This window comes from Rhamphochromis longiceps, linkage group LG23, assembly GCF_057381845.1.
Source record: "Rhamphochromis longiceps isolate RC_006_pf linkage group LG23, R_longiceps_female_GT1.1, whole genome shotgun sequence".
NCBI classification, from domain to species: Eukaryota; Metazoa; Chordata; class Actinopteri; order Cichliformes; family Cichlidae; genus Rhamphochromis; species Rhamphochromis longiceps.
Genome location: NC_140578.1, coordinates 42,453,905 through 42,474,249, shown reverse-complemented (window position 1 = coordinate 42,474,249; position 20,345 = coordinate 42,453,905). Strand labels below are relative to the sequence as shown.

The window sequence follows — 20,345 nt, the reverse complement described above, 5'->3', positions numbered from 1 at the left end:
CAACAACTCTAAAAAGACAATCTGCACTGTATCTCTCATTCCTCTAACTACATAGTTATTGGAAAAAATACCTTTTAGGCTTCAATTTTAGTGTTGCTGGCAGGGGTTAATTCATCTGTCCTTGATTTCATGAGCGTTACTGCTATAGGCTATCCAAACGTGATAGTCTGTCAAGTGTTTGGACACCTTTAAAATTCAGGTGATCGAATATAACCCAAGAAAATTGAATGTATTGATTTCCATATTACTTTGTGCCATTATAGTTTTGACAACCAGCCCTGTTTATCTATCCACAGCTGCTGGACAGTGCATTATCATCTGGCTACTGGCTTTGAAAAACAATCAGCTCTTCTGAAAATTTCCCGTCACCGTTGCGGTCAGCGCAGCCGGTTTCTCCACCTGATATTTCCCAGACTGCCTTTTGGAGATGACAGTCATAATTTTTGACTGTTTGACAAGTTTTCTCCACTGTTACGAAATCGGGGTCACCAAAAGTTTTCATCCAAGGTAGCAAAGGATGTCACAGGTGCCTCCAGACAGTCCTGCAGGTTAAATGGTTCTAACGAAAGACTTTCAGAGGTTACTATCCCCGCATGACTCACGACAAGCAGGCTTAAGAACAATCTGTTGTTTTTAATCTGCACATTCAACAACATCTGGACACATTTAGTCCCAGGATAAATGGCTAATTTTGGATTTCAGAATGTATCAGGAAATAATGTCCCAAGTACAGCACGTCCACTACTCCTTAGATTTAATTTCAGTCTGTTTTCTTGCTAAACTTCCTTTTCTTATGATTTTGTGCACAACAAATTCTTCTTCATCCGAACAGTTCTGACTGTGCTTTTGACTCTCGGCTAATATTATTTTATTATTATGTTAATTTTCTATTTACAAATGTTCCTGAAACAGTGGCGCTGTCTCCCAGAGGGAGGATCAAGGTTCCACTTCATGTTTGGGAAAAATACAGCTGTCATAAAAGATAGAACTATCTGCTTACCCGTGTTCTTGGACTGTTTGAAGTGTGTATCCGTGTGGAGTAGAGACCAGCAACATCAACAAAGCAGACTTCCCAGTACGTGACTGACAGCCTGTTTACATGCTGATTCCCCATATAAGGCAGATGCAATGCTTTCTGGGCCACAGCAGGGGGGTTATTTTTACTTTTTACAGACTTCTTTTTGAAACCTTGTCTCGACTGATTTCTCCAAAGTGGAGGATGCTGTCCAGGACTTCACACACTTCGTAAACACATACACAAAATGATAAAAATAGTTTTTTTTAATGAAATTCATATAATGTCAGGTAGTCCCAACTTCACAGCTAACAAATTTAAAATAGCTTCAAAATGAATGGATCTGATAAGCAGACTAGCTTTCACAAGTATTACTGTGACACGTTAAATTCACATCCAGGCAAACAAATCTGTTTTTTGTTCTCCACCAGCTGCAAAAGACAGAGTTAGCGAGTTAAGCAATAGAAGAGAAATAACTTTCCCGTGGCTGCTTCAACAATTTCAAGGTCCTGGAGGATCAATACCCGGGCTCTTCAATGATGTGGTCATGGCCAAATGTATACTATAAATTTAGAGGTGTCATCAGCTGTTCAAAAGTACAACACATGTGCCAAGTGTATATCAGGCTGCCAGGATAATGAAGACAATAGGGATGGTCTAGGTGTGGTATTTGATCGGAAGCCAGATTTCAAGTGATCGCAGGGACGTGTTTGGCCCCTCCCAGCAGCCACGTCATTAATGCATTAAACAAAGGATAAAATGGCATGGCAGTAACACATAAAGCATCTCTTTCTTCTCAGATGGGCACAGTGCATCAGTACTGGTGTCTTTCTAAAGCAGGCTTCCACATTTCCCAAAAAATTTTCCCAGAAAAGAAATCTGCTCTAGGAGTGTGGCTAATACGTTAGCCATTCAGCCCAGAGAGCTTAAGAGCATTACCATGCTTTCCCTGAAAACTCTTAAATGAACAGTAATACTGGATCTATTACGGAGCCAGAAACAAAAAATACTGTAACGTCTGTGTATATGACTGAGTTGTTTTAAACGAGGGAATGACCTCACAATCTCAGCTTTCAGAACTCTCACCCAAACTTGAACCCTGAAATGCAGCAGTACGTGCCGGTGGCTGCATGTATAATTCAGAAGCCCTAATACAAATTTGGTATCCCCACTCTCTTGAAATCTTTGCTGGGATGTCCTGCCTCTTTCTCTCTCTCTCCTTTATTTCTCCCCTCCCTCCCTCCCTCTCCATCTCTCACTGTGTTTACAGCCTTGGAGAGGACGGCATATCTGACATTTCTCTCTCAAACTCCAACCAGCTCTCTTCTCATCTGACAGGTAAGAGCCAGCATCCTCTGAGCTGCTCCTTAGGAAGGCTGACAGAGAGTCGATGATGATAAATGATGATACAGACAGGATAAAAGCCCAGTAGGGTGGATCTTGTGATAAGAAGAGTCATTAAAACGTATTATTATTGGTAGCTGAGATTAGTTATTTGAGTCAGGTACTTAACTGGTTGGGGACATAAAGGACATTTGTACTTGCAGAAGTTAAACGGTTACAGGAGATGTTTGATGTTAAGATATTAAGGAGCACGATGTGAATCACTGCTTCTTATAAAGTCACTGCTCACTTACAGTAAATAAAGCTTTGTAGAAAGAAGCAGGGGAACAGGGACTGGGCTAAAACTCCCAGAGGGATAAACACTCATCCCAGCTTCTTACATTCCTATCTCAAACACATGATTTCATTTAAAAGCACTCAAGAGTCAAATCAACTCTATCTTAATAATACTTAATGCTACAGTACGATATACAATATTTCCCAGTGTGGTCCAGGAGAATTCACTGTATTTCTTTTTTCTTTGTTTTTGCTCCATTTGATAATCTTATTCTATTTCTAGATGCCTTTCCATTAAAAAATAATAAGAGGAAGATTTTTAAGCTACTTTTAGATGTATCTTTACTTCACAATGACCTCTCAAGGAGATACGGTACATGGAGCGAGTTACGCATAAAAAGGCAACACTAGAAAGAAGAGGGTGGTAAGATTTTCTTTCTGACATGTGACAAATACAAAAAACAGTTGGTAAAAAAAGAAATCAATTATATTTAAGACTGTGAAACTAACTATGTTTATATCACGCTATACAATGCAATTTTACACATGTATATATTGTTACATATGTATATTTATGATAAAGTCCTTAAATTTTTTGACATTATGTTGTTGTTTTAATAGACGTATAATTACGCCTATATTCAGACACTATATCTATTTAATGTTTTAGAGTAATATATATATATATATGCCCCCAAATTTAAAGTGATTTATGTGAGGTATTGGCTCCCAACAGCTGCTATCAAAGAGTGGGCGCAGCTAGCCATGACCCAATTAGAGTAGCAGGTCAACATCAGTAAGCCTATGCATCTGTCTAACCTACATACTTCACAGCTGTCAATCATTTTCTAAGAGGAAATGCCAACCAGCTACCTCTCTTGCAAGTGCTGACATTGATTGCAAAGACAAAAAGCATCGCTAATGACTTATTTTTAGCGTCACTTTAGACTCTAAAGTGGGCAGAAAGTGGCGTGCGTGTACCTGCGCGATCTGGCACACAGCGACAAAACTCACAGGAGAAAAATTTCAGTTTATTTATAAACTATTTCCATCTCTAAAAACTTTATTACCAGTAACATCAGCACCATTATTTTCCACTTCTGTGTTGGTCACACTGGAGAAATCTAATGCTTGGCAAGAACAGCTAACAACAGCTGATTGTGTTTATAGGACAATGCGGTCCTTTCAGCAGCCCAGAGGAGCAATCTGCACTTTAACGGTGATAATCTAAAAATAAAAACAGGCTTCTCCTCGAGCTTTGCACGGTAAATACAATCAAATGATTAAATGGACTGTGTTTTTTGCATGAGGCCTATTAGATACATTTTAAAAGTAGCAGCAGAATGAAAACATAGATTCTTCTTGGGTTCATTTCCTAACCTGCTTTACTGAAACTGCAGGAGGAAAAATAATATCACCCAAATGATCTACTGCTTACTTTTTGGGGCCTTCTCCACAGGCTACAGGCTAAGAAGCAAAGTAGGAAAGAGTTTGCTGAAAATAAGAAAATAGATGAATGCACTGCATCAGGGTGTAGGTGTGCCTATGTGGACCAAAAAAGAGGAAAGCTTTATATCTACTGTCAACATTTCATTTTCATTAATTTCATGCAGTGCAAATGAGGGTTATTTGCACTCTAGACACAAGAAAGAAAAGCACAGCCTGGCTGACCAGCCGAGGATGAAGCTGAGCAGCGTTGGCTCGCTTGTTATCAGACATGCGGTGTGCAGACTGACATACAGAGTGAATGTAATTTCACCTCAAAGATCAAACTACAAGCTGCACAAAAATGTCAATTTCTCATATAAAAAGTGAGAAAAGGAGGCACGGAGGAGAGAAAGATGAGTGGAAGGCTCATGACCTCGGGCACAGGATGATTGAGAGGAACAGAGCCGGGCAGGGAAACACCGGGGCGGATGAATATTAATTTCTTTAGGTGTAGTTTGAGCTGCTGTCAGAGGGAAGCCCAGAATACAAACTGTCTGTGCAGAAGACGCACAAGCAAAGATTTTTCTTGATTGCTTCAGTCCAAGCAGTTTGTCTGCAGACCACTAGATGGAGCTGAGGAAATACACAGAGATGTGTAGATTTCATTTTACTGTTTAGTAAAAATTGACATTTTTAGTGATAAATACGAAGTGAAAAAAAAGTTTATTTGGTTTAAAAAAGAAACGCCAAACATAATACTTATTCAGGAGGATTGCACGTGTATTTAAAGAGTTATTTTATAACCTGTATCAACTGTACTCAAAAAGCATAGTTGTGTCAGTCTGAAAGCTTTCTGTCATTGTCACAGTTCTATTTAGCATTATTAGCACTTTGACCTTCAGATCAATCTGCTGACCTTGAAGAAGAGGTCAGAGGTCAAATGTGACAAGACATTTTAAATCTTTATACTGTACTTTTTATATGTTGACTTGTAAGAATCAGTACGTTTTCAGTAAGTTTTAAGGCTTTTTGTTGATTTTCAACCAATAAATCTTTGAGTTGACCTTAAAGACCGCAGTGGACGACATGACCCCGCTCTACACCCATACAACGTTTTACCAGCATGAATACAAAACATTTTGAGGTGTTGTGCTTACAGAAAATACCTCAAAACAATAGCCCTTAACCACAAATAATGAGCTGAAAGAGCGCCACCTGTTTACCCAAACCAAACAGGACTTTCAGCCTGACCCTTTCAGGCCACCCTGAAGCTCCACAGCTGATAAAGTCAAAGGCTACTTCTATGTGGAGCAAAATATTTAGAATCTAATGAGTTTAAAAGTCCAGACTGAACGCAAACGCTCTAAATCATGGGTGTCAAAGATAAGGCCTGAGGACCAGATTTGTCTAAGCACAGACTCAGCACAGACAGATTTCTTTCATTTACTACAGCAGCATTATTTTATCACGTAGATAAAGAGACGTACTGTTGAAACCACTCCTCGTTTATATATGTCAGGGGTTCAATGTGTAGTTAAACCTCTTCACACTGATAGGAAGAGGAGTTTCGCTGGCTGCTTCTGTGAGGTGGAAGAAAAGAAGAAAACTCATAAACAGATGACAGGAAAAGTTCAGCATGATTACTTTCTGATCATTCTTGGTGCATTTGTTCGAGGACATACAGAGACTTTGAAGGATTTATGAGTAACAGTGATTGCTTGTGTTGATTAAACACCATATGTACTCTTTAATCAGGTTAATACGCTGAATTAATGAACTCTGTCAGTACGCCTCCACACACAGGTCATCTAAAGCTAAGACACGACCGTGTACCGGTCGATCACTCCAGAAATCAGACCCCTCAAACCTCCTTCTTCCAGAGCCACTCTACGCTCCACTTCAGTGAGGTCTGAAGCAAGCGAGCTGGAGAGTTAACCCGTGGGGTTTGAGAAACTGTGTGCTCAAATGTCAACATGTGAAGTGATAATGAGTGACTCAGAGGAAGATTACGGGGGTGGAAGGAACAAAAGTGAAATGATTAAAAATAGCCATGGCTGCCTTTTTATTTTTATTTTTACAGACACAAGGAAACAAGATTTTTTTTTTTAATAAAAATGGCACATTAGAGTTTGAAAGTGCAATTCAAGTATCATAAGCATAAGTCATAATATATGCAGTATGGGGCACGTTTCCTTTAGCGCCACCCTGAGGATAAACTTCAAACTTTGCACAGAGGACCTCCAAACTCCTGGATTACCACCCTAACACCTACACCTTCTAGCAGCAAAGCTCTCAGGTTCCTAAGCTGTGTGTAGATTGCTGAGTATTTATTTATTTATTGTCATTGTCAAGAACAATGAAATTGCGTTTGGGGCTTCCATACAACCCCCAAAAAAGAAGAAAATAATAAATACCCCTTAAAACCCAAGTGTACATATTTAACCCAGTGTGACTCCAATGCAATAAGACAATCCTTAGCAATAATGTTCGTAGAAATTCAGACAAAGACCTGAGAAACATGACAAAATACAACAATGCAACCCATTCAATATTATTGTACTGTGAGATATGATATCAGATATGATAGTTATCTATTTAAGAAAGAGGGGGGGGGGGGCAGGAGGGGGAAGAGAATAAAGATATGATGCACCAATGCAGACCAGTTCATTGCTATTAAGAAGTTGGATATGGTTATTGTCCGTGAGAGGGGGGCAGAGAGTTCAGGAGCCTCACAGCCTGTGGATACAGGCTGTTGGCCAGTCTGGATGTTCTGGCCTGTATAGACCTGTACCTTCTCCCTGAGGGCAGCAGATGGAAAAGGTGGCGCGCAGGGTGATGTTGGTCCCGCAGGATACTGTGCACCCTCCTCAGACAGCGAGTGGGGAAGATATTACTGATCTCTGGCAGACTTGTTCCAATAATTCTGCCAGCTTCTTTCACCACCCGCTGGAGTGCTTGCTGATCGGCCTTGGTGCAGCTGGGGAACCACACTAGAAATCCATACGTCAGAACGCTGCTGATGGCACAGTTGTAGAAGTTCAACATCAGAGATCTGGGAATGTGTGCGCTCCGCAGTCTCCTCAGGTAGTAGAGGCGCTGTTGGGCCTTCCGTACAACTGAGGTGATATGGTTGCCCCAGGACAGGTCCTCGGTCACAGTTACCCCCAAGAATTTAAAACTGCTCACCCTCTCCACCGCCTCACTGCCAATGAAGAGAGGCAGATGGTTGTTATGGCCCCTCTTCCGGAAATCTACAATGATCTCCTTGGTCTTTTTGGTGTTTAAGACCAAGTTATTGTCGTGGCACCATGACTCTAGTTGTTGCACCTCTGTCCTATAGTTTGTCTCATCATTGTTGGATATAAGTCCGAGCACTGTAGTGTCATCTGCAAACTTAACAATGAGATTGGACGCGCAGGAGGAAATACAGTCATGGGTGAAGAGAGTGTATAGCAGAGGGCTCAGAACACACCCCTGAGGGGCACCGGTTTTGACCACAAGGGTGGAAGAGGTGTTCTTACCCACTCTGACACTCTGTCTACGGTTAGTGAGGAAGTCCACAATCCAGTTGCACAGAGAGGAGTTAAGTCCCAGTTGGTGGAGTTTGGGACGGAGTTTGTATGGCCGGATGGTATTAAAAGCTGAGCCTCTTTTTGTAATGTGGGATGTAATGTACAATGTACCCAGCAGGGGTGCGCCTGCGTGGATTTTAATCTTGTTAAAAATAGAAAAGAACTTGGCACAGCCGATGCACAAGTGGGAAGATTTTTCTTTTCTTTTTTTTCGCTGTGTGCAGGAGCCTCTAATGCGAGAGCACGGTGACCTTGTCACGGTGCCTCTGATCTGGGGAAAGTCACAGATCAGATGACAAAGGGGGATTTAAGCCAGTGTCGAGAGCCTGCAGCTGCACTGTGTGATGTGCTTTTATTTCCTGCTTACGCACTCTGCTTACAATCTACGACCCCCAGCTGATAGGGATGTAATGACAGAGGGAGGACAAAACATATTATAAAGTCATGAAAAACTTCTTTTGTTTCCTCCTCCCTCTTTGCAAACATGTCCCAGGACTGTGGTCATGACAGTTGTCTTGCCGCCACTCAGACTACACTCCAGCTTAACACATCATCAGGCCTCAGCTGGCGCCTCTTGAGCACCCGTCTTATCATCACACTCTGTAGTGCTGATATGGAAAGGTCACATGAGGGGACGAGGGCCTGGGGTGATTCTGAAATCCCATTTTTCATGTGTGTTTAACAGTCTTTTTTTATTTCGCCACTAGAAAGGAGAAGATAAAGTGACTGCCATCTGACCCGAGCTCATCTTCAGATCAACACCTCCCCCCCATCTCTACAACAACAGGCCCCAGCAGCCTGACCTGAACTCCCTCGCCTCCCAATCGAGCGGATCAAACTGTAACCGGCCTCCATGGAGCGCGTTCAGCACATGACCAAATCGGCCATTCGCCGAGCGTCTCAGATCGAGGTGAACCCGCAGGCCAAGAGGAACCTGCAGGAGCTGTTCGTCAACTTCACCCTCATCCTCATCTGCCTGCTTCTCATCTACATCATCGTCCTGCTGAGCAGCTGAGAGACACGTGCAGAGAGAGAGTTTGGGCAAAGATGAGGGTTTCACTGATACATGCAGATCTATTTTTTAAAAAAGATATGAAGCAATAATATAATTGGCATGTATCAGCTTAACCCCGTTTACCAGCAAGGCGCAGGGAAGGATCACAGAGGCATTGGCCAAACTCTCAACTCACAGCAAAGCTCAAGGGTGATGTGGGAGCTGATCGGGAATCAGCTGCGCTGTTTGTGTCTCAAGGGAACGATCAAAAGTGACCCGACTCCAGCAGTTTGTAACCTTCACCTCTTCCTGCTGCTCATTCAGATTCACACTGTGCTCGCTTGCAGAGGACAGCGACTCCCGCCATGCACGCATAAGCACGAGTAAGTGCAGCGATGCTGAAATATCAATACATCACCAATGTTTGACTTCTATTTCCCACAAGCCTGCCCCCCTTTACTTCCTGTAAACCCCCGCCCAACCCAAACCCCCCAGCAGAAAGATAAACAGGCTGGAAATGTTTTTTTTCCATGAGCGTTTTCACGTCTTTCTTGGTGTGCCGCTGACAGAAACCAGGAAAACACTGAGGTTTCGCTGAGGTTTCCTGAAACTGCTTATTGTTTTAAAAAAAAAGAAGCTTTCAGCAACACAAGTTTAGCAAAAGGTAGCAGGGAGAAAGTCTGAGATGAGCCTCAAAATGTAATGTTGCTGCCCTAGAAAAGCTGCCATGTGTGATGTCCGTTGAGTAGTTGAGTTGTTGCCACTCTTTATTGGTCCACAGTTACAACAGATGGGCATAGACCCAATCATGGAGGCTACAATTCACTTACATACGCTGCTAAACCTGCTTTCGCCTAACAATGTAAACCTACTGGTTTCACTATCACTGACACTCAGATTTCTTCACTGAGGACGTCTTCAGAAGAGAAGAAGATGAAAAAATTAAAAAATTTGGAATTCTATTGAAATTTCAACCTCTGGCGCCGCCCAGTGGTTAAATCACAAAAGACATGGTGGATCATTTTAAATGTAAAATTATTTTTACCCTGTTTTTCATCAATTCTGCTGAGAAATTTGACACATATCTTAAATATACATGGCATTATTTATAAAATGAAGCTCTGTTATCACTGTCTGAACTAATAATGCTGAGCCAGTCAGCTCACTCCCAAAGGTGCAGCATGTCTGCCATTTTATTCAGTGCGTTTCTTACTCTTAATTAACATATATAAACATACTTGATATGATACTTAGGAACGTTTCTAAGTACTGCAGACCTTTAACGAGCGTGTGTGAAGCACAGCCTGAAAGTGACAGTGAAAGGTTTGCTTTACAGGTACATGCAGTCTATACACTATCAGTTGTGAAAGAAAGCTCACTTTGCATGGTGTGATTACACGTAGTGCCACTTTCTTTACTGCAGCTAGACTCTGTTTGTTTTCAGCGCTGGAATAAAATACCTAATTATAAAATCATGTCATTGCTTTTGAAACGTACTATGACTAAAAATGTTTAAAAAAAATGAGATGCACATAGGTGAGTATGAATTAGTTGTTTTTTGTTGTCTTGTATGTACGTTAGAAAAACTTCCACCTGATTTTTAAACTGTGGAACACCAAATAAACTGCATGTCAAAACAATTAAAAGTAGCGTCTGACTTAAGTGAAATCCTTTGTGTTTATCTGTCCGTAGAGTCCATGTGCATACTGTTTTGGTTTTACAGCTCTTTGAACGCCTGCCTACATCCAAGAGCTTGTTTTCTCTTGACCTGCGATCACAAGAACATAGAGAAATCTCCACTGCCACCCACAGCCAAGGGACTATTTACCCAGATGTGAATTGAATTCTATTTAAAAAAAATTTAAATGTTGTTTCATTTACTCATTTATTATAGATGTTCTATTTATCAAATACTCAGAAATTGAAAAAATGCATTGATTTATCAGTAATGCTTAAAAACACTCATTACATTATTCATTATTATTATTATTATTATTATTGTGAAAAACAGTCTGCAAGTCTGAAGAAATGTTTGATTTTTAAGCCCCAAAACATATTGAGAATATGCATATTAATGTTTATAGATGGATAATTTCCGTAATAATTTCAGTAATGTTGAAAAATACCTGGGTGAAAAAGCCTTCTGAAAATCTCCCTTGACCAGTTTTCTCTTAGTTGTTTCACCATTTGTTGTCTTAACTGGATCATAGTTACTTGTAGTGTCAATCAAAAAAACAATAAATCTGAACACCATATGCCGAACAATTGTTTTGAGCATAGTGTTAGCAACAAAATCTGCTAGCTTTTGTCATGGCCACTGAAAAAAAAACAAGACTCTGAAAAAAGTGTTGACATTTAAAAATCTACATATGTAGGTTAAATAACAACTGAAAAATGCTTTGCAGTCTTAAACAAATATAAAAAGACATGTTTATATAAGTAAAAAAGTAAAGAGCAGTTGTCCCCAACTTTTTCTAACCTAGCATACAGTGCATGCTAGCAGCTAGCCAAAGTAAGTTCCTCATTTGGTGGCTTACAAAAGTAAAAAGATCTAAATTACTTTTTCTTTTTTATAGAAACAGAAAAGACAAATATCTGTAATATCCAATTGTGTATTTCAAAATCCTCAAATACTGCAAGTTCAGATATGTGCAGAGTACAAAAAAGTACCATTAATATTTAGATGTAGATTCAACACAAATCTTATAAGAATTGCACAACAACAGCTTTTTATCTCACAATCATAATTTTACTGTTTTGTAACATACAACAGAAATTAATATAAATATAAATAAATATTGTTATTGTTATTACTGGTATATATTTTTTACTTCCAAAAGAATGACAAGACAGACATCATTAGGTGACAGATTACAGGGGAGACATTAATTTACCTTTTAATTCAGTTGTTACAAAGTGCAACACATTTGTTGTATTTACCTGTAACTGGACCGATGTCAGACTTACTTCAATTTCTCTGCAGATTCTGCAGTTTCTATGGGTCTCCAATGGCTGCTTGATATTACCAAGGAATCCCAATTCATTTTGAAAAGCTAAAATTTTAAAGACAATATCTTATATTAGCCAAGAAAATGTGTAATGGAAGAGGCAGGACATGTAAGAACAAATTAAAGTATCAACTCAGTAAAGTAATATATAAGCATATACAAAAAATGTACAAAACAAATAGTACATTTAATGACAAAACCAAATACACGGACATAATGTTGAATCTAAAAACAAAACAGCAATAAATAAATAAATAATCCCTTTAGGTTATGTCAAACCACTAAATAACGTCAAACTTAAAGGACCGTACCATATGTTCATTCATTAAAATTAATCAGTCTCACCATAATGTCCATTTAGTTCTGGATTCGTCTATATGAACATCTGAGAACTCCAGAAATACCACTTAATGGACCTGGTGAAACTGCTGAACGATCTCCACGTCTCAACTTTCAAACAAACATGGACAAAAAGTCCGTAAAGTGCTCAGAAAACAATTTAAAAAAAATAAATTGTGCAACAAACAGAAAAATTCCTCTTGATGAGGAAAATCATTTTCTAAGAATTAAATCTTTGACTACTTCCTCAACAGCTGCTTCAAGCCACCGGCTACCTCTCTTGAGCATTTTTCAAGTCTCTCTATGATTTTAAACCATAGTATAATAATTTAAAACTGATTGGAGAGTGAAACGCCTCTAAGTGCCGGAACGATCTTCTAACTATCAGGACAGTCCCCCAAGGTGTGCCTCTTGGTTGCAGCTGGGGTTAACAATGCAACTAAAGTGTGCACTGAAAGAGTGAAAGAGCTGTGAGCTCAAGCAAAATGAAAGGAGAGGCAGTAAAATCAGATGTGATTGTGAGGAAAATGTATTAGAACTTAGCTCTAAGAAGAAACAGAAGGCTTCTGCATTGTTGGATGGAGATTTCAAAGCAGAGTTATCTGAATAAATCTTCACAGTGTGCATGGAGGAACGAACCAGCTGTGGTTCGGTGTACCGTGGCCAGGATCCCAGGAAGGATATGGCCAGTTTACGTTCACGTATTGGTCCGTTGCTGGGGTTTGTCATGGGTCAGTATTTACAGTGGGACCTTTTAGTGTAATTAATGATGACATTCGGCGTAACTAAAGCCTCGGTGTCATGACGCTGCATTCTTGTCATATGGGACAGTTGGACACTATGCCGCCACCGCCAAACTTCTCATTTGATCAGTTCTCTGTTTATAGAAATCTATTTTCTCAACCTGATGAAAATGAATCAGGGTCAGCCACAGAATGCTCTGCAGTACTTTCTGTCACATTCCTTTATGTAATGGCTCATTTTTGCCATCCTTCCCATATGCCACAAATACAGACAACCATGTCTCAATCTGGTTTCAGGAAGTGTTTAACTCTTCACTTTAATGAGACAGCCTGTCTGTCATATTAGCTTCAATCAAACGAGAAGATTGATATAGACCAGGCTGTAATTGCGAGCTTGCTTTCAGTCACGCTTGGTAAATACACCTAAGTGAGCAGAATGAAAGAACACTGAGTGTTTCTTATGAATGATCCACTAACTACACCTGAACTCTGAGCATCTGCAGATATCAAGGGTAGTGTGATCTTAAAGGACATTCAAAAACAGAATGATGATTACGAGCAAAGGAAAATGGATACACACATATATATCACGCAAAAAAAGAGCTGATTACTGATTATTGCTTTTCTTGTTTATGCTTGGTAGTTGCTTCACTGAGAGCAGAAACATGAGACCTTCTGGAGCCAATTCTGGTCTTCGAGAGACAGCGAGAACTAATAATCGAGGACCTTTCTCCTCATGGACAGATTGCAAACATCTACTCTCACAATATGAGTTTTCCACAACATGTCACACATTATAGAAGCTTTGTTGACAAATGAAAGTTTTTACACCTTACACACACATACTAAAAAACTGAGGGTATTATAGACTGCTTCCACAATCTGCAGTTGGGGTAAATTTAGATAGGAGTGATGTTTTAAGTAAATACAAGGCCTCTGCGTCCCTGATAGGACTGATCGCTGGTGACACTAATATTATAATTATTTAAAAAAAAAATCTTAATATGAACGCAATGATTTATCATGGGTCATGCCTGTTCTCTTCTTGTACAGTCAGTCCAGACTGCGTTCATAATTAACTGAAACTAAATGTGTGCCCAGCTCAGAAACCCCAGCCAGGAGATGGGAATGACAATCTTGGAAATTATTGTGCCAGGCTCAGAAAAAAAACCCAACAAACACATGAGATGCAAGACAAAACAAGTCAATAAGTGAGTCCCAGAGGTACAGATAATCTTAAACTGGGAGTTTCCAGTCAAAAGCAAAGTTAATATAAACCTTTGCTTAAATCTTTCTTTCAAATATATGCAAAGACTTTAAAATGGAATTAATATATATAAGTTTTACACACACAACAGATTGTTCTATTATGACACTCGGTGTTGATTTTTCCTTTCATCTGCCCCCGTCCTACATCACCTAAACAATGAATTCAAACGGTGAAAGACCAAACACTTCCTGAAACCTGCAGCCTCAGTCGAGCCTGTTATGGAAGACGAGCATCGATCATCGATCACACTGAGCTGAAACGTGTCTCTGTGGTTAGGTGGAACTCACTGTGAGAGGAAGTAAGCTCTTCAGATTACTGTCTCCATCCGCTTTTTAAGAAGTAACAAATAGAGCCTCTTTCAGGCTGATGACGACCATGCAGTTTGGAAACTGTACAGATTACTGAATGGACTTCATCACAAGGAACTATGTAAACTTTCAAGTCAAGTAAAAAAAAACAAAAAACGAAACAAAAAAACAAGACAGTACACCAAAGAAAAGATTTCAAGTGAGCAACAGCAGCATTATGATAGTGTTCCTGTTTTCACATGCTCTACGGTCTGCTCTGCAGGCAGAGACGTGCAGCAACAAGAGTTGTGCCACTGACACAAACTCCTAGCTGGTAATGAACTAAACACTCCTTGGCATTAAAAAAGTTTCTAGGAGTCAACCAATGTCTGCGTGTCGCTGACAGAACTCTTCCTCTGAACGTCTCAGGGCTACCATTGTCACAAACAGACCGTAGAAAAACAGTAGCTTATTACAATATAAATACTTGAATAATAAAAAGATAAGGGGTGCTTGATTCACTTTACCTTGATGTTTCCCCTCCTGAGACTGTTGAGGCGTCTGAAGTGGTAAATCAAGCACCCCTCAGATAGCTCAGAGATCTGAAAAGGACTTTCAAACATTTATTGTATGTACACGGTCAAAGTGTTGGGACAGCAAGCTAAAGTTAGTCTTTTTCTTTTTGCTGGTGTCGTTATTGTGGCGCACTCCAGTTTATCATACTGCAGATGCCAAAAACACAACTTGAATGAACAGCAAGGCCAATCCCCTCAAGATCACGTCTGAATGACAAATGCATATTTATACAACAGATGGACCTACAGTATTAAAGACTAAAGGCAAGTATCAAGGCATTATCACTTTGTCCTGTCCGAACTCTGAAAGCACTTCTAGTCAGACAACAAATTGTAAGACACATTAATGAGCTGTGAAGACAAACTTTGTTTAACGCACCAATTGTACCTGCAACACCGTGAACATTTACATGAGCTCAAATGATAATTTTATATAGACCAAGTGTTTATCTAAACTTTCTGAATGTTTGAAATCGGTAAGGGTTCAGAACATTTAAGGATTATTACAGTTAAGTTATTTCATCATATTTGTTGGAAAAAAAACCCATTGAGTTAGACTGCTGAATAATAACAAAGCAGCTCCCCAAATTGTAAAAATAGCAGTCCCCCAAATGGCCACTTGGGGCTGGCTCCAAAATCAAGTCAATGCCCACTGAATCCAACATTAAAATGCTTTTTTAATTTTAAAGATTTGATTTTGGTAGGGTGGATCATCAAACATCGATAGTATTGATACCAACCCCGCTATTGATACTAGCGTGATAGAATGGATACTTTTGTTTCCACTATGTAGCCCACTGAATTGTGATAAACAAATTATGTTTTTGGAAATGAAAAAATAAACCTCCAACATGCACCATGAAAAATGTCTGAAAACTTTTGTGTTGACCGTCACATCTGTTTTATTTTGATGTGACCAAAAGGTGAAAGGTGTGTTTTAATTAGAGATGGCACGATACCACTTTTTAATGTCCGATAACGATTCCGATATCATAAATTTGGATATCTGCCGATACCGACATGAATCCGATATAGTGTATTTTGTAATCAATAAAACTTTTTTTTTTATAAATATCTTGCTGCATTTTGTAGAAGTTCATACTCAAGTTTTAAAAAAACAAGAGACTGAAGTTATTCAGTTATACCTGTATGCAAAAAATACACTCCACCCAAAACATTTTATAGTTCAGCAACACTGATCAATCTAATAAATTTAAACCTACACCATCCTCCCTATTCTGGTATTTTAAAGAGTACTTAGTGGAAATATTAAGCAACCTAACTAATAGGGTTGCCAACTCCCAGCAAAAATATTAGGGAACCACCCCTCGCCCTCCACCTCATGATGCTTAATCGACATAATCAACTTTAATGCACGTGTAAAGCAAATGCACAGAAATCAATTATTTTTCTACAATAATTAAATAGATTCAACATCTTTCTTCAACAGAATTGCAGACTGCACAGATGGTACCTTCCCAAAGGAAAAAGTACTATAGCTTACTAGGATGTATATTAGACTTAATAGTTACTATATACAATAATGTATTTCTATACATTTAATCAGATGACCACTTTGGTTGTAAGATTCAGATAATTATTTATTCAAAGTTTTTAAACATAACTAAGTGATTTATGTTTAAAATCCTGCTTAAACGTTTTAAAAAAAAATAACTTACTGAACTGTAAAAATTTTAAAAAAGGAATATATGACATAACAAAGAAAAGTATTTCCTTGTGCCCCCCTTTTCCCTGTTAATGTCCAACCTGGCCCCTGACAAAACTTTGCTAGACCCGCCCCTGCACAGTTACCAGCTGTCAGCTACATAGAAAAGGATCCTGGTGTTATTTGTCTCTCAGAAACAGTTCATAACTTCAACTCATTCCTGTCACCTAAAAGGTAAACCTGTTTCTCCATCACCTGTTCAGCTCTGATGATTCAGTAAGGACATCTCCTGGTTTCATCTTCATGTTTCCCTCTCACCACATAACCAAACCAATATCATGACCAGCAGCTTTACAGCTGTGGCTCCAGCAAACATCAGCTGATACTAGAAATTAATATTAAATACATTCTAACAACAGCTTATCACGCTTAAACGTGCTGCTGTTGTTTACCCGCTGGTCTCCTCTTTCTGGCACAAAGTGGGCGATAAACAAATAAGAAAGACGGGACTTGCGACAGAAAAGCCGATCAGCTGATCATGATCAGTTTCATGTTTGAAGTAATAACAGGAGAGGGAAGGGGAGCGAATGAGAGAAGTAGATGCAACTGTGGAGCAAAGACAGAATAACTCCAGCTTTGTGTCTATTTTTTTAATTCTAGCTGAAGTACCGGACAAATCGCTGCCTTTTCACCTCAATATGGAACTCCAATGGCCAGTCCAGCTGTGGCTCACTATATCAGTTGTTAAGCTTAACGTGGAAATACTCTGCAAACATTCAGGGATGAACTTACACACTTACTTTTCTGGAATAGTTTTCTCTGAGATCAAATGCTGCAGTTAGGAAGCATGTACCGAGGCTCCAAATGCGCCAACAGACCGCCGACAGGTCTCGCAGACAACAGCCGCTCTGTCACGTGACACATACTACTCCCATGCGACAAGCTGGGTTACGCCAAGTAGCGCGTTTTGTGAGGTGATTTTGTGATACTTCGTATCGGATTACATTTTTTATTTCCCTCCGATATCCGATCCAGTAATTTAGGTCAGTATCGGACCGATACGTAATATCGGATCGGTCCATCTCTAGTTTTAATATATTGTTGAAAGTAAAAGTCACAGTGATTTAGTGGTCATTAAAATGTGCTCTGGATTTGCATTAAGGAGTTAATGATTTAATGATTCATCTGTAGGGTCATGACAAACTACTGCATTCTGTACACTAGTGTTAGTTAGCTGTGTCGCTTTGTAGCAATTAAAACCAAAAATCTGAAGTGTTTCCAAATAATGATAACGATGATCCGCTTAAAGCATGCCGGACATTTGAATTTTATATTGACATCTGGTCTGTGTAGTTCATGTTTTGTTGTTACTCGTCCAGGTTACATCCAGGAACAATCCAGGAAGCTGTGATTGGCACATGCAGGCAGTGATTCAGTGAGCACTTGATTTGCAGGTGATACATTTTAGCTGTTAGGAGCCAAAATTGTGATCAAGATTAAAATGTAATTAACTGCAGCCCTAAGAACGGTGTTCAAAAAAGCACCGTGTAGAGTTACTCTCATTATTAATCAGAGTCTTCATATTGATTTGTAGATTTTAAATACAACAGGATACATTTTCACATCGCTTGGCAACCGGTAAATCTTAAAAGAATGAGATGGAATCATTAAAAGCACCAGCTTCGCCATCAATAAACATGCTACTCCCTTTGGGAAATCTCTGCAGAGCATGCCACGCATTTAAACTTCAGTGTAATATAAATTATTAAATTTAAATTCAGAGGACATTAATTCTTTCTAACTTGTAATTTTCTTCACATTGGGTAGCATGAGAGCTCATACAAATGGCCACTTTTGCAGAATAGCAGATGGCATAAATGTAAAAGACAAATCGTTGTATACTAATGTTTCATGTCACCTCTTTCTGCCATGCACACTTTCATGATGAAGCACTGATAAGCCACACTGCTCATCGTGCTCACCACGTATGGAAGCCCTAAGGTTAAATTCACTCAGCAATGCACACGACAGATGGGAGTGCTGCAATGAGGAGAGGACGTCTCATATTCATGTCGCCCAAATGACTGTGAAAACCTGCAGTTTGATCGCTGTCCAACTTTAGCTCTCTGTCCCATTACTTCCTTTTTTTGACACAGTTGGGATTTAGCGAGTCAGAAAGTGAAGTATTGGGCGTACAGCTCCTCTTCTTTTGTGACGTATTCTTTGCTTTTTCCTGGATTCATCCGCGCAGGGTCCGATGGTGTCGCAGAGTTGGCTTCAGGAAGGCTGAGGGAGGGAAGAAAAACATCTGTTAGAATAATGAGGAGGCAGAAGCTCGAGGACAGAGAAATGCTCTGTCAGGAATTCACAGGCTTACAGATGTATGCAATCAGATGGTCACAGATTTTTAGCTGACAAGCTCGGGAGCTTCACAGAACAGAAAATAATAGTGATTGCCTTGTTTGTTGTGATCGTTGGCAGCAGCCACTGTCAGAGCATAATGGGGGAGATCCAGTGAGTGCTCCTACTCGATGTCATACAAGTGAAGAAGTGGTGGTGTAATGTCCAAAATCCAGCATGGACATAGACTTAGACTGCCCACATTTAAGGACACATGCACAAAGGAGAGCTTGGGACTAAAACACCAAACCTAAAATTATAAATAACGCAAACTTCAAATCACCAAATCCTTTTTCTACATCCTGAATTGGACATGCCACCAGTGTACCATGATGAGGTGGGATGCTCATTCACAAAATAAGTCTAAAAGAGAAGCAATAGGACCTTTTTGCTATCAGGTAGCAATGCTGACCCCCTTCCCTCTGGAAACTGGGGCAATCGTGGCTCAAGAGTTGGGAGTTCGTCTTGTAATCGGAAGGTTGCCGGTTCGAGCCCTGGCTTGGACAGTCTTGGTCGTTGTGTCCTTGGGCAAGACACTTCACCCGTTGCCTACTGGTGGTGGTCAGAGGGCCCGGTGGCGCCAGTGTCCGGCAGCCTCGCCTCTGTCAGTGCGCCCCAGGGTGGCTGTGGCTACAATGTAGCTTGCCATCACCAGTGTGTGAATGGGTGGATGACTGGATATGTAAAGCGCTTTGGGGTCCTTAGGGACTAGTAAGGCGCTATATAAATACAGGCCATTTACCATTTAACTAACATAACTGCAATATTGGATTTTTAAGATCAATATCAATACTCGCGATTTAAAAAATCTGATATTCCGACATATCAGCCGATATTTTCTTTCAGGCATACAATATGCGAACAGATTTCCTTAATGTTTGAGTGGTTATTTATTTACTTGTTTATTCTCTCCCAAGTGTGCTCTGATTACCTGCAGATTGCCCTCTAGTGGACAAACCTTTTAATGTCAACACTCTTACTATGGTAAAGACTTTTTCTCCTGTCTCTTTATTTTTGAACATTTATAAGCCATTACAAATGCAAATACTGACATACTGACAAATAGTTAATATCGGTTTATTTATTGTCTTGCCTGTAAGTTTTTTCATTGCTTATTCTGCAGATTTTGTGGAAGATACTTTGCAACCCACCTCCACCCCTCTGATACAGTCACCATGCTTTCCTTGAATGTGTTAGCAGAAGAATGGAGTCCCAGAGCAGAGTGGTTACTGCCAAATGTAAATCACTGTAGATGTAAATGTACGGACACATATGTATATTACTCAGGTGCTTCAGTTTCCATGCTATTCCTGAGCCTGCAATCAGTGCACAGGTCAGTGGAAGTTTGGACATGTTGCATAAAGCTTGGGACACTTTAAATGAACAAAAACAGTTTTTGTTATAGTTGGCTGCTCCTTTTAAGGATCC

The 20,345-nt window shown here is 39.8% G+C and overlaps 2 protein-coding genes across 3 annotated transcripts in view; one reads left to right on the top strand and one right to left on the bottom strand.

Annotated features, from left to right (window-relative positions):
- Positions 1–2,247: 2,247 nt before the first annotated feature.
- Positions 2,248–10,251, top strand: pln2 (phospholamban 2). Its single transcript, XM_085399353.1, has 2 exons — positions 2,248–2,353; positions 8,343–10,251. The coding sequence occupies exon 2, from the start codon at positions 8,489–8,491 to the stop codon at positions 8,648–8,650; it is 162 nt and encodes a 53-aa protein (XP_085255479.1). The 5' UTR covers positions 2,248–2,353; positions 8,343–8,488; the 3' UTR covers positions 8,651–10,251.
- A 1,118-nt stretch (positions 10,252–11,369) lies between these two features.
- Positions 11,370–20,345, bottom strand: part of LOC146642693 (protein FAM184A-like) — an 81,820-nt gene continuing 72,844 nt past the window's right edge. The window contains exon 24 of one of the 2 annotated variants that reach the window (XM_085398892.1): positions 11,370–18,803. In XM_085398892.1, coding sequence (XP_085255018.1) covers positions 18,689–18,803 — 115 coding nt within the window. In that variant the 3' untranslated portion in view covers positions 11,370–18,688. The remainder of the gene's footprint in view (positions 18,804–20,345) is intronic. The other variant, XM_085398893.1, reaches the window with a different exon arrangement.

Excerpts from the sequence above, each read along its gene's own strand:
- pln2 (XM_085399353.1), top strand. The coding sequence starts at position 8,489 with ATGGAGCGCGTTCAGCACATGACCAAATCGGCCATTCGCCGAGCGTCT.